This window comes from Argiope bruennichi, chromosome 8 (genome assembly GCF_947563725.1).
Source record: "Argiope bruennichi chromosome 8, qqArgBrue1.1, whole genome shotgun sequence".
Classification (NCBI taxonomy): domain Eukaryota; kingdom Metazoa; phylum Arthropoda; class Arachnida; order Araneae; family Araneidae; genus Argiope; species Argiope bruennichi.
The window spans coordinates 115,480,429-115,495,639 of record NC_079158.1 but is presented as its reverse complement, the minus strand read 5'-3'; the positions used below and the strand labels follow the sequence as shown (position 1 = coordinate 115,495,639).

At 29.7% G+C, this 15,211-nt stretch overlaps 1 protein-coding gene across 1 annotated transcript in view; it reads right to left on the bottom strand.

The window, feature by feature from the left end:
• LOC129981127 (nose resistant to fluoxetine protein 6-like) overlaps positions 1 to 15,211 on the bottom strand; it is a 39,178-nt gene continuing 23,967 nt past the window's right edge. Inside the window, exons 11-15 of the mRNA XM_056091818.1 lie at positions 13,919 to 14,065; positions 8,996 to 9,122; positions 6,611 to 6,785; positions 3,938 to 4,080; positions 1 to 493 (exon numbers count right to left, since the gene is read on the bottom strand). Coding sequence (XP_055947793.1) covers positions 374 to 493; positions 3,938 to 4,080; positions 6,611 to 6,785; positions 8,996 to 9,122; positions 13,919 to 14,065 — 712 coding nt within the window. The 3' untranslated portion in view covers positions 1 to 373. The remainder of the gene's footprint in view (positions 494 to 3,937; positions 4,081 to 6,610; positions 6,786 to 8,995; positions 9,123 to 13,918; positions 14,066 to 15,211) is intronic.

The window sequence follows — 15,211 nt, the reverse complement described above, 5'->3', positions numbered from 1 at the left end:
TTATTTTGTAAAAATGATGATCAATGATATCATAAAGTAACTAGATATGTTTGAAATAATTGATAAATCATGATTAGTTATTTCATGAAATAATTAGGAATTCTATGAAATAATTGTACACTTTAATGTTAACATATATAAAACTTCAGTTGATGAAAGTTATTATGATTATTTGCGAAGAAAAAGGAACTGTTTCAAAATGATTACATCGATTATTTTAATAAAAATATTCTTTAAACTATATAATTTGCTTCCTTTTTATGAGCAAATGTAATAAAGAAATAAATGAATGGCTCAGAGTAAAAATAAACTGATAAAATATGGAAAAATATTTCTTATTATTTCTTAATTAAGCGCTAAAATCAGTTATTTTTTAAGATGAAAACTTGTTTCTGAGAAGTCTTTCCAGTCTTATCACCGGAGATTCGAACAACAAAGATGTCACCAGAGCTGCAGCGTAGGAAATAAAAAGAGTACCAAAATATAACATGATCTGAAAGAAAAAGAATATTAAATCTTTGAAGATATTTGGATGATTATAAATAAGATAAACAAATTTACTATAAATAATTTATTTTCATGAATGGAAAGATTTATTTTCAATCATAGCAATGTATGTATAGTCTATCAAAAAATATCCAGATGTTATGTTCGTAATCTATAAAAGTTCAATCCAATGTAAAAATTTCACTCATGATGGAAGAAGAATGTGCTCTTTTAAAATATGTAAATTGTTTTCACATAAGGACCCATCCACACATTTGATTTTGCATAACTTTCACATTTTCCATTGCAACTCCTAACTTTACGTCTTTTAACTGTTCATTAATAAGGAAAAATTTCCAGGTATAACAATTTTGAAAAATCGGATGAAAACAACCATAGAAGTGAGAGAAAGAAACGATTATGGGGCTGTTTCAATATACGCAAACATAGAAAATAGGTCTCTCTTATAACACTTTTTTTATTTCAGTCATTAATACAATTACTTTTTTCTGAAAAAAATTAATAATTCTTTTTTTATGTATGCTGTTGTTAGCAATGAAGCAAAATTAATTAAAAATGCGAAATCCTTTTTTTTTATTTGTATACTTAATTGGAAATAAATAATAGATAAATAGAATTTCTAGGATAAATTGATTAAAATAATCAAAACTTTTTGATATGTTAAGCAATTAATATTACTAAAACAAGTTTAAATTAAAAGCTTTTGGAGTATCTGAAAAATGCCATTCAGATGTTTATTTTCTGGAACATCTCATTATAACATGAACATAATAACATTATACTATTGATTTATTTACTCAATTTTATGCCAAACGAGATAGAAATCAATTTAAAAAAAAAATTATAATTAACTTCGTTTAATCAGAAAGCGTATTCATTAAAAAAATAATTATCAAACTGTTTATAAACTTTTGTTTCATTTAAAAAAATGGTACTTTGCAAATGCTTTATGAAACTGCGTTATTTTTACTCATGGAATAACGTTTATATATTTTTTTCAATATTGTTTTATTTATTCATATATTTCATGCTATTTAAATTTTGTATTTAGTATAGAATTTCGTTTCCAAGCTTTTATCTCTAATTCAAGCTTTCATCTCTAGTTCAAGCTTTTATCTCAAATTCAAGTTTTTATCTCTGAAGCAAGATATCACGAGTCGCTTCGTCAACTGTAATCGTCCCCCTATTGTATCAAATGATACTTCCTTAGAAATTATTTTCAAAAGTAAACGGCCTTAATCTAAAGCAACCTTGAAAGGTATCCTTTGTTTACCGTTCCATTTTAATGACTTATCATTCCTGTCAGAAAATTCTTGAGCGAAGTTGAGATACCCCCCCCCCCCGAATCATGGATGTATCATGGTACTATGAAAGCTTTTGAAAATTGCTACATATTTTAAAAACTATTTGACAAAATGGATAAAATTTGATACTTCCTTAGAATGATGATACTTCAAATGATACTTCCTTAAAATTTATTTTAAAAAGTAAATAGCCTTAATCTAAAGCAACCTTGAAAGATATCCTTTGTTTTCCTTTCCATTTTAAGGATTTATCATTCCTGTCAGAAAATTCTTTAGCGAAGATGATATATCCACTCCACCCCCCCCCCCAATCATGGATTTATCATGGTATTTTGAAAGCTTTTTTTTATTGCTACATATTTTAAAAACTATTTGATAAAATGGATAAAATTTGAAATATTGATGTTTTAGGTCTTGATCCTCCAATTGGCATAAAAATATTTATAAGTTTCTGTTCCCAAATTTTTAGCTTATAAATTTAAAAATAAATTAAGAATACAAAATATACTTTCATGCTTTGAAAGATACATCATTTTGGTCAAGCTTACTAAATGTTTTAAAGCAAATTAATAATTATTTTCCAATATTTTTTATATCTTGAAATATACCTAAAAAGCGGATTCAATTGCTTATAATATTCGACCATTGATTCAAAATTACAAAATGCTATATGTATTTTAGCTTATATTATTCTGGAGAATCAGAAGTTGAGCGCTGAAAATCTCTTACATAAAGAAATATTTCATATACTTATAGAAAACATGTTTCTATAGTGGCAGGCATTTACTGTTTTATTGCGAGGTAATTACTTTCCGAGTAAAGAACAATTATTGGATGTTTTGTTGAAGGATTGTACCAATACCATTATCTCTTCAGTGAGTTAAGGATCACTAAGACTTGCAGATATTTGATATCATTGTTCCAAAAATTCCAGTTGTAAATGCTTTAAAAATAGAAGAAAAGAAACGCAAATAAAGATAGTAACAAAAAATATACATTCATTTTGATAAAATAATTAAAGAATATGATTTTATTTTGTTTAATTAGACAAAAGTGCCTTTTAAAATCTTAATTTTTTTTTTTAGTAAATGAGCATGAGAATCGTTTTTTGATTTTCTCATAGTGTCACGTAGATACTTTAGTATAGAACTCAATGACACACACTCACAAGAAGTAGAGCTAAACCAATTTATTAACTCAACTCAGAACAGAGAATACAGTGACTGACAAATCTTCTGCTTTTATGCAAGCAGGGAAAGATCCAGAATACTTTTCTGAAGACAGTAAGAAAAGTCCAGAACACTTGTCTGGTAAACTAAAGAAATGTCCAGAATCTTCTGGAACTTGAAATAAAGGAAAACATGAAATCAAGGAATTAAATATTTACACGGATTGTGAATCGCATTGTCTCTTGCGGGATTCGAACTTACGATCTCTTGATTAAGAGACCAGTGCTATGACCATTCGGCCATGGAGAGTCAACTGCCTCTTTTCATTGCGACGATATTCCCACAGTGTTGCTTGTTTTGTGTTTAGTTTCGTAGTTTAGGGAAGAGATGGAGGATGCCTTTGGGACTTTTTCAGTTTGATTGATTTTGCTCAAAATTAAACATTTTTCTGTAAAATAACTCATATAGCGCGGGTTTTTTAATTATCGCGTTCATAAAAGCATGAATAGACATTAGGCATCATTTTAATTGATTTGCTACAAAATACGATGCAGATCTACAGTTATTCTAAAGAAACGGAAAGGATGTTTCCACTGACAAGATCTGTACAATTATAATATAAAGATCAAGTATAAAATTCTTACGTCAGTTGTTCTTTTTTTTAAAGTTTACTTTTTTTACAGAAAGACAGACAGACAGAAATCCTCAAAATTTAATTTCTGTTTCGGGGAAGATCCCAAACTTGAGAACTGATAAAAACATATCTAGATCCATTTTTCTTTTTAAAATTACAATATTTTACTTTCTTGTACTCCCTACGTAAAAAAAAATGTAAAACTTGTCAGTAATGCATAATTAATTCTAAATAGTAAATTTCGAATTTTAAAAATGAAAGTATTAAAAAAGAAGGGGAAATAAAGAATTGCAAATTAGCATAAAATAAAATAACGTACTTACCACATTAATATGATTGAATTCAATCAACTGCCTAATTGATCCAAAATATATAGTTTGAACAACGGGATGAACAAGGTAAGCGCAGTAAGTGAGTCGGCTTAGAGGAATCAAAGCTTTCCAAGAAAGAATACTGTTAACAGCATCTAAAAAAATACATTAATAAAGGGAAAAAAGTATAGATTTGAATACATTAAAATTAATATACAAGTATTTATATATTTTTCATTGATATTTGCTGATTTGTTGGGAATTAAGAGGTGATAAAAAAACAATGGCTTATATCATTTTATTGATAACCTACATGGCTGTGAGAAAATTTAATCTAATCGGAAAATAAGCTCAATTTTTATGACACTTGCAGTATGTTTTAAAGTTCAACATTTCTATTAAGTTTTATTCTTTTAATTATTTTTATTTCTTTTTAAATTGAATGTTGGTTATTTTTGGAAAAGAAAATCTAAATCAGTATTCTTTCAATTAATTTTATGTGAGTATCTGCAGCATTCAATGTCTGAAGTCTAAAGATTCAGAAAGGGAATAAGACTCAGAGATTAAAAACTCAACTAATTCAGACGGGATTTTTTTTATGTCTGCGAATGGGCAATAATTAATTACGGGATTATAAACTTTTTTGCTGATTACTCCGACCAGCCCGAAAGCACACGGTAAATTCTGAATGGCCGGACGGAGCGACAGCATAGGCGGGAACTTTGGTTGAGTCCTAAGGGCCGTCGTCGGACATGGTACTTCCCTCCAGAAGGAGGCACGCTCTCTGAACTGGAAAAAGCTTGTCACCATACATCATTTTTGAACCCATCAGGACATCAAGAACTAACAACTATACTGGAAGCTTTCCATCCCCAAATCTAAGGTGCCCCCCCCCCGGGAGATACTCGCGATATAAGCCTTATCTTGAAAAACAGGATCTTTAACCATAGAGGCACCTTTTTTTTTTATCTGAATGATCAATCAAAGAACAAACACAACAAATGTGCAAATTTTATAAGCAACTAACGTGGCTACAATTATTAGAATTTTTAGTAATCAGTATGTCGTATGTTGCTACCGACAATTAGAGTTTAATTGAAAAATAGATTTAAAAGGCTGCAACTATCAGAATCTCTGAACAACAGATTTAAAAGAGGTTACAAAAATCAGATTCTTTAATTTTAAGTACGTTATATGTTGCTTCTATTTATTAGAGTTTAACTGAAAAATAGATTAAAAACGGTTTACAAACATCAGAATCTCTGTATGCCGTACGTCGTATGTTGCTTCCGACGATTAGAGTTTGGCAGAAAAATAGATTTAAAAAGGGTTGCAACTATCATATTCTTCAATATACAATACGTCGTATCTTGTTGCGGACAATTAGAGTTTGACTGAAAAATAGGTTTAAAAGAGGTTGAAAAAAATCAAATTCTTCAATATTCAGTACGTCATATGTTGCTTCCGACAATGAGTGTTTGACTGAAAAATATATTCAAAAGCAATAATATATGTACAACTCGTATATATGTCGTACATATGTCGAGTTCAAGAAAATAATGATAGAAAACTGAGGTTCATTCTTGAAACAGAAAACATCGTAAATGAATAGACTAATAAAAAAAAAATCTTTGATTTTTTGCTAAGTTGATGTTTATCTACTTCACCTTAAAATGGCATCATAGTTACATTCAAAGCATCACAGCAATTTCGATATATATGAACAAACGTTGAACGAGTTCTATATCACCTCGCTATGGGCTTTTACTGGAAATAAAGTGTTTTCCTAATGAATAAATTGTTTTCTGAGTGATCATTGCGATTTAACAATTGTCGTTGTTTAGAATTAGCTAGAAAATTAGAAAAAAATACGTCAATTGATGAGTTCTACACGGTTTGTTTTCCTGTTAACAATATTTTTGGTTTGGATATAACATATTAACTAGTAAAAACTCTTATGTACACTGGTAGAGTACCTTAATAAAAAAAATATTATATATACTACACTTTAAATGTAAATATATGCTTACTATATAAGTTTTTGTTTCCATGCAGTGATGTTTATGAAAATGTAAAACTAAACCATTCACTAATATCGGTTTCAAACAAATAGTAATCCACTAAAAGAAAAAAAATGCAATACCAATACATAATAAATAAATAACTCTCAACTGCCTCGTAAAATAAGAATATAACGAAATGCGGTATGGAATTTCAGTGTAATAACATTCTTACCAAATGGAAATTTTTATCTTTTATCAAGTCCTTCATCATACTTAATAGAACACTCATAAACACTTCTGAGTGTTTCCTAAAACCCAGCATGAAAAAAAAATGTAAATAAAACGTGAAGTTTACGATCCCATAATTAATTTTGACGTATTCGCAAAAATAATTTTAAAAAAATCCTGCCTGAGTTAGTTGAGTTTTCAGTCTTTGAATTTTTAGTCTCTGTCAGAGTTTTTAGATGTCCAGATATTGACTGCTTCAAATACTAACGTAATATTGAAAGATTTAACTGATTTAGATTTCATTTTTGAAAATAATCGAGATTGAATTGAAAAATAAAAGAATAAAAACATTGAACTTTCAAACATTCTTCACGCATAATTTTTATATTGATAACAAAATTTGTTTAAACACTCTTGATACTAATTAATTTTATGATATAAATCAGAGACCTACCTCCCTGTCCAATGACGCATACAAAAATAACCCACCCTAAGCCTAAGGAGAAACCTATTCGGCTTAAGGCATTGTAAAAAGACGTTGCCACAAGTGAAAGTTTGTGATGGTAAAGACCAAACTGACAAGCCAAGGCTACACCAGATGCAAGTGTCCATCCTACCCATAAAGTTATCTGAAAAAGGAAAAGAACAATTAAAAAAAATATTCGAACATCTAGTCAAGAACATTGCAACATGATAATTCTTAAGGTGGAATTATCTATCTGTTATATTTTCAAAATTTGTTTTAATTAAATAGCAAATATGGTATGCAAAAAAAATGTATTTAATTATCTTGCCGCTGGCGTCCTGGCATAGGGGTAGCGCCTCTTCCCCGTGATCTTGGCGTCACGGGTTCGAATCGCGGTTCGGGCATGGTTGTTCTTCATCTGTGTTCTATCTGTGAGGCGTGTGAATGTTCCGCCTTGTAAAAAGGGGTTGTGCAAGCGAATGTGTGTGTGTCATCTTCATATGAGCTAGAAGTCAGACTTCTGCCCTCGAGTGCTAAGGGGTCTTTATCCTCAGAAGCTATTGCACCCCCTTTCTGTGGTAACGCGGACACGACATCACCATCAATATTTTGCCACTTAATCAGTCTAATAATTAAAACAATAACAATTTTCTAAAATATCCTTAATTTTTTTTATTTAATTTAATTAGAAAAATTATAACGGAACACTTAATTTCTGAATCTTAAAATGTTGTATAGATAGTTTTTGTACAGTTATGTACTACAAAGTTGTTAAAACAAAATAATAGTAATTCCATTAATTTTGAAAATGGCATGCAGCTGATAATGGACATGTACATTAATTAAAGAGTATACGAGAAAAATTTTATTGGAGATCGGAACATCTGGTTAGCTTAAAGTTTTTCTTTCTTACTAATTACTTTATTATTAAATCTGATTTTTTTATTATTAAATAGTCTAAGATATACAAAAATACTCCATACAAAATTATTCTAAGATATTATGTCATTTACGGAACATAATCAATAATACACATAACAAAACTTTGATTTCAATTGAGAAGATACACCTATCTATCTTCACTTGAGAAGATAGATATGTAGGCGCATAGTTCAATAAACAGAATAGAGAAAAGGCTTTTAAAACAGTACAAGATAAAAAAAAAATTCGATAAAAATGTCAAGTTTTAAAAACACTGATAGGGAAATTATTTAGATAAAACTACGAATAAAAAAATTTAACAAAATATTGCTCAATCAATAATACTATTGAAACGCCAGATGAAATATTAGTTTTAATTAAAGAAGACATGCTTATTACTGACAAAAGAAATATTTCGTGAAAGATATTTTAAATACTGTATAAGGTAAATCCTGCTTTCCACGGCGACCTCTATTCTAACGACGCCAAGAATAACGCCAAATCAGAAACCCACATTGAAAGTGTGTATCTATCTATCTATCTTCAATTGAGAAGATAGATATGTAGGCGCATAGTTCAATAAACAGAATAGAGAAAAGGCTTTTAAAACAGTACAAGATAAAAAAAAAATTCGATAAAAATGTCAAGTTTTAAAAACACTCATAGGGAAATTATTTAGATAAAACTACGAATAAAAAAATTTAACAAAATATTGCTCAATCAATAATACCATTGAAACGCCAGATGAAATATTAGTTTTAATTAAAGAAGACATGCTTATTACTGACAAAAGAAATACTTCGTGAAAGATATTTTAAATACTGTATAAGGTAAATCCTGCTCTCCACGGCGACCGCTATTCCAACGACGCCAAGAATAACGCCAAATCAGAAACCCACATTGAAAGTGTGTATCTATCTATCTATCTTCAATTGAGAAGATAGATATGTAGGCGCATAGTTCAATAAACAGAATAGAGAAAAGGCTTTTAAAACAGTACAAGATAAAAAAAAATCGATAAAAATGTCAAGTTTTAAAAACACTGATAGGGAAATTATTTAGATAAAACTACGAATAAAAAATGTTAACAAAATATTGCTCAATCAATAATACCATTGAAACGCCAGATGAAATATTAATTTTAATTAAAGAAGATATGCTTATTACTGACAAAAGAAATATTTCGTGAAAGATATTTTAAATACTGTATAAGGTAAATCCTGCTTTCCACGGCGACCGCTATTCCAACGACGCCAAGAATAACGCCAAATCAGAAACCCACATTGAAAGTGTGTATGTTTGCTCTTAGAGTATTTTTGCGGTACTTTGGCTACTTTGGGCTTTTTTTTTTTACATGATTTGGCAGTTTATTACGGTCGCCTTGGAAATCAAGTTGTACCCCGTATTATTATTATAACTTCGCATACACATCCTATAAATTAGGCAACTTACTGTGTTCAGTTTCGGAGAGTTATTCTGTTTTCTTTTACATACAATATATGCCACAAGAAGGCCAACTAAATAGGCCCCTACTCTGGTATAAGGCTTGATATAAACCTTATTGAAAAAGTCCATCATTCTGAAAAAAGAACCATTAAAATAAATTGTAAAAAAGGATATATTTTTTTTATTGCTGATACTGTTAAAATTTCTTTATTTATTGAGGTAAAGTTATAAGAAAAAAGATAAGGAGGATTATGAATTTTAAAAAATATAAGAATTAAGACTAAATATTTATATGTGAAAACAGATTTCAATATTCGAATAAATCTTTTTTTACGGAATTTTATATTACTTAAATACGGAATTATAAATAATAGAAGAAATTCTTAGGCATTCAAGGAGACATGATAAATAGAAGATTATAAATTATATAAAGTTCAACATAACATCAGAAATGATAGCATAGTCAACATTTCTTACAAAATCTTCTTTCTCTAAGAAAATGGAATGTTAAAGTATGTAACTGTGTTAGGAATGAATGTTTTGAAAAATGTTGGAAAATGGTTATATTTTTGAAATTGCATAAAAAAAAAAAGTTAAAACAATATCTTTGAAACAAAAATATACCAATTAAGTTGCAAAAGTTTTAAAAAAATTGGAAAAAAGGCTTTTTTTTTTGGCAAAACAGAAGTATAGTGGCTCAAATAGTTAAGAGTACACCTGACTTTTATTTGATAAATTCGACTTTCAATGTAAATAACACATTGCCGAAAAGTGAAAACATGTCTTTATTTTTACACATAATAAATGATTTAATTTAAAATAAAAACAAAGAAACAATCAACGAAAAATTTTTAAATTGAAATGTTTCAGTAGCATTTTAAATTAACATACGCATATTTTGCCTCAAAAAATTGAGAATACACCAATGAAATTTTTGCAATATCACGCTTAGAAACAAAGTGTTAGTTGAATTTAGTTGAAGGTCTTTTGGATTTTATAATGGCCTCTAAGCGTAATGCTACGGATTCAACAAATTTTTTGTGTCATCTGAAGATATTTTACCTAGTTCCTTTTGCAACACATGTTTTAAATGGGTTTGTCAATATTTTTATGCTTTTGGACCGTGTTTCGAGTGTGGTCCACAGGTTTTCAAAGACACTGATGTCGGGGAACTGTGGTGATGTGTGTGACTTCTGTTTACAATGAAAATGACACCATATTTTGAAGTTACATGCATTATGTTTGGGGGCGTTGTCCTGATGGAAAATGAAATTTCCATCTAAACTAAATTTTTAGCACTTTCCTTTAGATTGCTGCGAATTATATCCAGGTAAACTATATGGTTCATAATTCCATCTATAAAAACTAAATTTCTTACCCCGAGTGAAGAAACACAACCCTAAACCTTGATGGAGTGAGTCACCATCATGTTTAAATGCAGGACATAAATTTTTTGAATCTGAAGTAGTATTGGGCTTTCTTCATATGGTAAGACGGCTGTCACTGCCAAAAACATATAATTTACTTTCATCACTAAATATAACTTTCCTCCAAAAGTTATTGGTCTTCAATTAATGAGTTTTTATAAATTCCAAACGCTTCTTTTGATTTTGCAAGCTGATGAACGTTTTTTTTTTTTTTTCAAAGAACTCGACTTGTATATCCAGATTGTCTCATTACATTTTGTACGGTTGGGCACTTACTCCTCTTCCTATGATTTGAGAAATTTCTGCAGCATGTTTGATGTACCATATTGTTTACTTGGATATAATTCGCAGGAAGGAAAATGAAATGCAAAAAATTTGGTTTAGATCCATTAGGACAACGACACCAAACACACCGCACGTAACATCAAAATATGGTGTATTTTTCATTATAAACAGAAGTCTCAGACACCACCACAGTCCCCCAACATCAGTGTCATTGAAAATCTGTGAGCCAAACTAGAAACACGGTCCAAAAACACAAAATATAAACAAACCCCATTTAAAACAAGTGTTGCAAAAGGAATGGGATAAAATATCTTCAGATGTCACAGAAAATTGTCGAATAGGTACCACTACGTTTAGGGGCCATTATAAAAGCCAAAAGAAGACATTCAACTAAATATTGACACTTTCTTTCTATGCGAACTATTACAAAAATTTCATAGGTGTATTCTCAATTTTTTGAGACAAAAATCTGCGTATGTTAATTTAAAATGGTTCTGAAACTTTTCAATTTAGAATTTTTTCGTTCATTGTTCTTTATTTTTACTTTAAATTTAACCATTTTTTATGTATAAAAATAAAAACATGTTTGCACTGCTCGCTAATGTGTTATTTATATTGAAAGTCGGATTTATTAAGTAAAAATCAGGTGTACGCTCAATTGTCTGAGCCATTGTATTATCTTACTCTAGGAGAAATCTTCTAGTTTAGGTAGAAGGAAAAAATCTTCTAGTTTAGAAGTTTATAAAATGATTTCCTTAAAATTTTGCAGATAACTTCTTATTTTTCTAGTACCTGACCTAAAAAATAAGCTTTATTTCTTTGCATTCTTTAAATATTGGGCTTGACTGATAAATAACACGGAATTTCACATTTTCATTTTTTTTTTCACATTGTGAAGTAGTAAAACAACTATAAAATATTTCTAAATAAAAGATAGTTTATTCTTTAGTTTAGAAACTGTAGGATATATTGAGACATTATTATACCAAATTTTGACAAATATAATCTATTAGATTTTAATTTCTGGGCTGAAATTTATGAGAAAATTCTATCAAAGCTTAGAATTTGAGAAAATAGGTTCTAAATGTACAATGGCATTAAAATCTACTTAAATAAATGCAAATATAAAAGTCTGTTCAACTTCCCAAAACTTAAACTTAGAAACAAAATTCTAACAGTTTTATAAAGAAACCTTCCCAAAAATTAAATTTAAAAAAATCATAATTTCGCAAAAAATCGACTTTTCAATATAGTCACCTTCCTTAAACTTGACGTCTAATAAAACTAAGATAAACTGGCGCCAAACTCCTCGCCAAGTAAAAAAAATAAATTGTTACTTAAATTGACTTTGATTTTTGCATTTCCATTGCAGTATTCTGGAATGCAAACAATGAAATAAATGTTTTTATGCAATTTTAAACTCTCAACTTTTCGACGATATATGTTACAAATAGAGATTGCAATACCGGTATACCGGGATACCGAATACCGGTATTTTGAGCCATTTGTACAATTTTGTAATACCGGTATTCACAAGTTTATATATCGGTTTTTCGGTATTTACTAGAAATTTTTAAATTTGTCTCCACTATATGTTCAGGGATCGCCAACATAGCAAAATAGTATACGTTTTTGTTTTTATGTCTCCATAACTGGCAAAATTAATTAACTAATGAATGGCTTAATTATTTGCTTAAATCTAAATTAGCGAAACATGGATTATCCCTCAAAGAAGAAATTGTATCCATAATGACTGATGGAGCAACAGTTATGAAAAAAAGTTGGAAAGTTGATTGGTGCAAATCAGCAATTGTTCTATGCTCATGGAATTCAATTAGGAGTAATAGATGTATTATACCAAAAAAATAAAGAACAGGAGAATCCAAATACTGTGGATATAGAAACTTCGGATTCCAACTTTGAAGAGAGTAAGAGTGAGAGTGATATTGACAATGAAGATAATCACAATGTAATTGTTGAAGAAGTTATTGCTAATGAGGATGAAATATTAACCCATCAAGAATTGCTTCCTATAATTTATAAAGTTCGAAAAATTGTTAAGATATTTAAACGTTCTTCTATAAAAGATGACATATTATTAAAATACATACTAACTGAAAATAAAACAGAATATATGTTAATATTAGATTTTAAAACACGTTGGCACCGTTTACTCCTAACAGCACACATCACTATCTGAAGATTATATATTACATTCAAAAATCGCACAGAAAAAGGCATATCGAAATAGAAAATGTCTTATGGTATTTACATAATTATAATGATTTTAAAAATGAAAATGAAAAAGAAGAAAAGAAAATAACCAATTCAAATCTGATTAAGTTTATAGTAAATTTTCTTAAAATTTTTTACCCACAAACCTATCCACATTCAAAAGAATTCTGTTCAGTTATCGAAGATTATGAAGACGTTAATGTCGATAGTGAAAAGGAATTGTCTCTTGAACAAAAATTAGAATTAGCGATAAATAAGAAAATTTCAACCAACCAAAATACAATACAGAAATCAGCTATATCCAAAACCATCTGATAAGAAATCGATTTATTTGAAGATGAGGGATTTAGAGGTAAATATTTGGAAAAAGTACATAGCAAATTGCTAACAGTACCACTAACTATCGTAGATGCCGAAAGAGCGTTTTCTACAGCTAGTAATTTTTGCACAGTATTACTTTTCAGGCTTAATGACAGTACAATCGATGCATTATGTTTTTTAAGATCACATTTCTAAAATTTGTAATAGTACCACTAACTGAATAGTGATATTTACACTTTTTTTGCAATTTAAATAAATAAGATGTTTCGTTACTTTTTTGTGATTATATACTGTTATAATTTATAAGTTACAAACTATTTTTTGTGATATTTACACTCTCTAATAAAACTGGCAAAAAAAAAACAAAGAAACATCTGTGTTTTCTTTCTTTTTCTAAAATTTCTAATACCGGTATTAAAACCGGTATCCCGGTATTAAGATCTAAAAAATACCGAATACCGGTATTGTAATTTTGGTCCGGTATTGCAATCCCTAGTTACAAAGCTATAAGTTTGTTATGAATTTTAGAAATTGTTTGATTATTGTCTAGTCAAATTCCGCTAATCGTAACTTTTTAGTAATTATCTTAAGTTTAACAATACAGATTTGAATACATTATAAATTATTTTATTATAAAGCATAGGATTAAAGAAAGCCTTACCGAGGCAAATAAGTCTGCAGATCTTGATAATATTCAAGGATGTTGCCCATTCCTGCAACCAAGTTGTATTCATAGGTGATGGCAAAATTAGCCGTGAATGATATGCAGAAGAACAATCCTAGAAGTGAATATCCAATTTTCGGCCATCTGTTCGAAAAAAGTTATTAATAAAAAAAACAATTAATTCAAATTAATTAATTAAATATTTTGATTCTATGAAATGTCTCTCTCTATATAAAACACTAACGTGCATGACGCATTGCTTCCTAACCATTTTTGGCGACCAGAATATATTTTCAATTATATATTTTATGTAACTTTGTCTCCTAATAGATTCTTCAGCAAAATATTTTTAACCTTCAAATTTTTATAATCATATAACTGACACTATTATAGAAACCTTATGATATTCTGTTCATTGTACTATGTATAGATGGTTATCAAAATAATGGAAACACCTGTGAATAAAAATGACATTTTTGAATGCGCTTCGTAACCATTAAAATATAATAATAGCCACCACTTTTTTTTTTATAAAAAGCAATGTATACATTCTAGTAGTGTGTGTTGGATGTTTTGAAGCTCTGTAGTTCTTGGATTTTCTTCAAAAGCGTAAAATGTCGGACGTCTCAGATTTTCAAAGAGGTCAAATTGTAGGAGCCCGTCTAGCTGAAGCAAGTGTGGCCGAAACATCCCAACTTAAGTCATGACAGCATACAACAGTGCGGCAAGACAAGCTTGGTGAAGCAAAGTAGTGGGAGGTAAGAGAAGTTCACCGAAAGACACCGACGGGTATTGAAGCGGATTGTGTCTAAAAAGCGAACAAAACCTGGTCGATTGATAAGTGGAAAAAAGTAATATGGTCTGACGGATCGTGTTTCACACTTTTAGCTACAACAGAACGGGTGCACGTTTGGAGGACACCTGCACAAGCGTATGATCGTGATTGTCTCCTTCCAACTGTCAAGCTTAGAGATGGAACTATCATGGTATGGGCAGCCATGTCGTGGTTTTCTGCTGGACCAGTCGTAACCCTGAAAGGAAGGATCACTGGGGAGAAGTATAAAGAAACTTTAGCTGACCAGGTCCATCCTATGATGTAAACTTTGTTTCCTGCAAGGGATGGAATTTTCCATAGTGATAATGCACCTATCCATGCAGGGAGACTTGTCCAGTCATGATGAAGAGGATGAAGTTAAACATCTGCCTTTGCCCGCACAGTCACCCGACCTCAATATAATTGAGCCGTTATGGTCTATTTTAGAGTGTTAATACGAAATATCCATGTCCTTC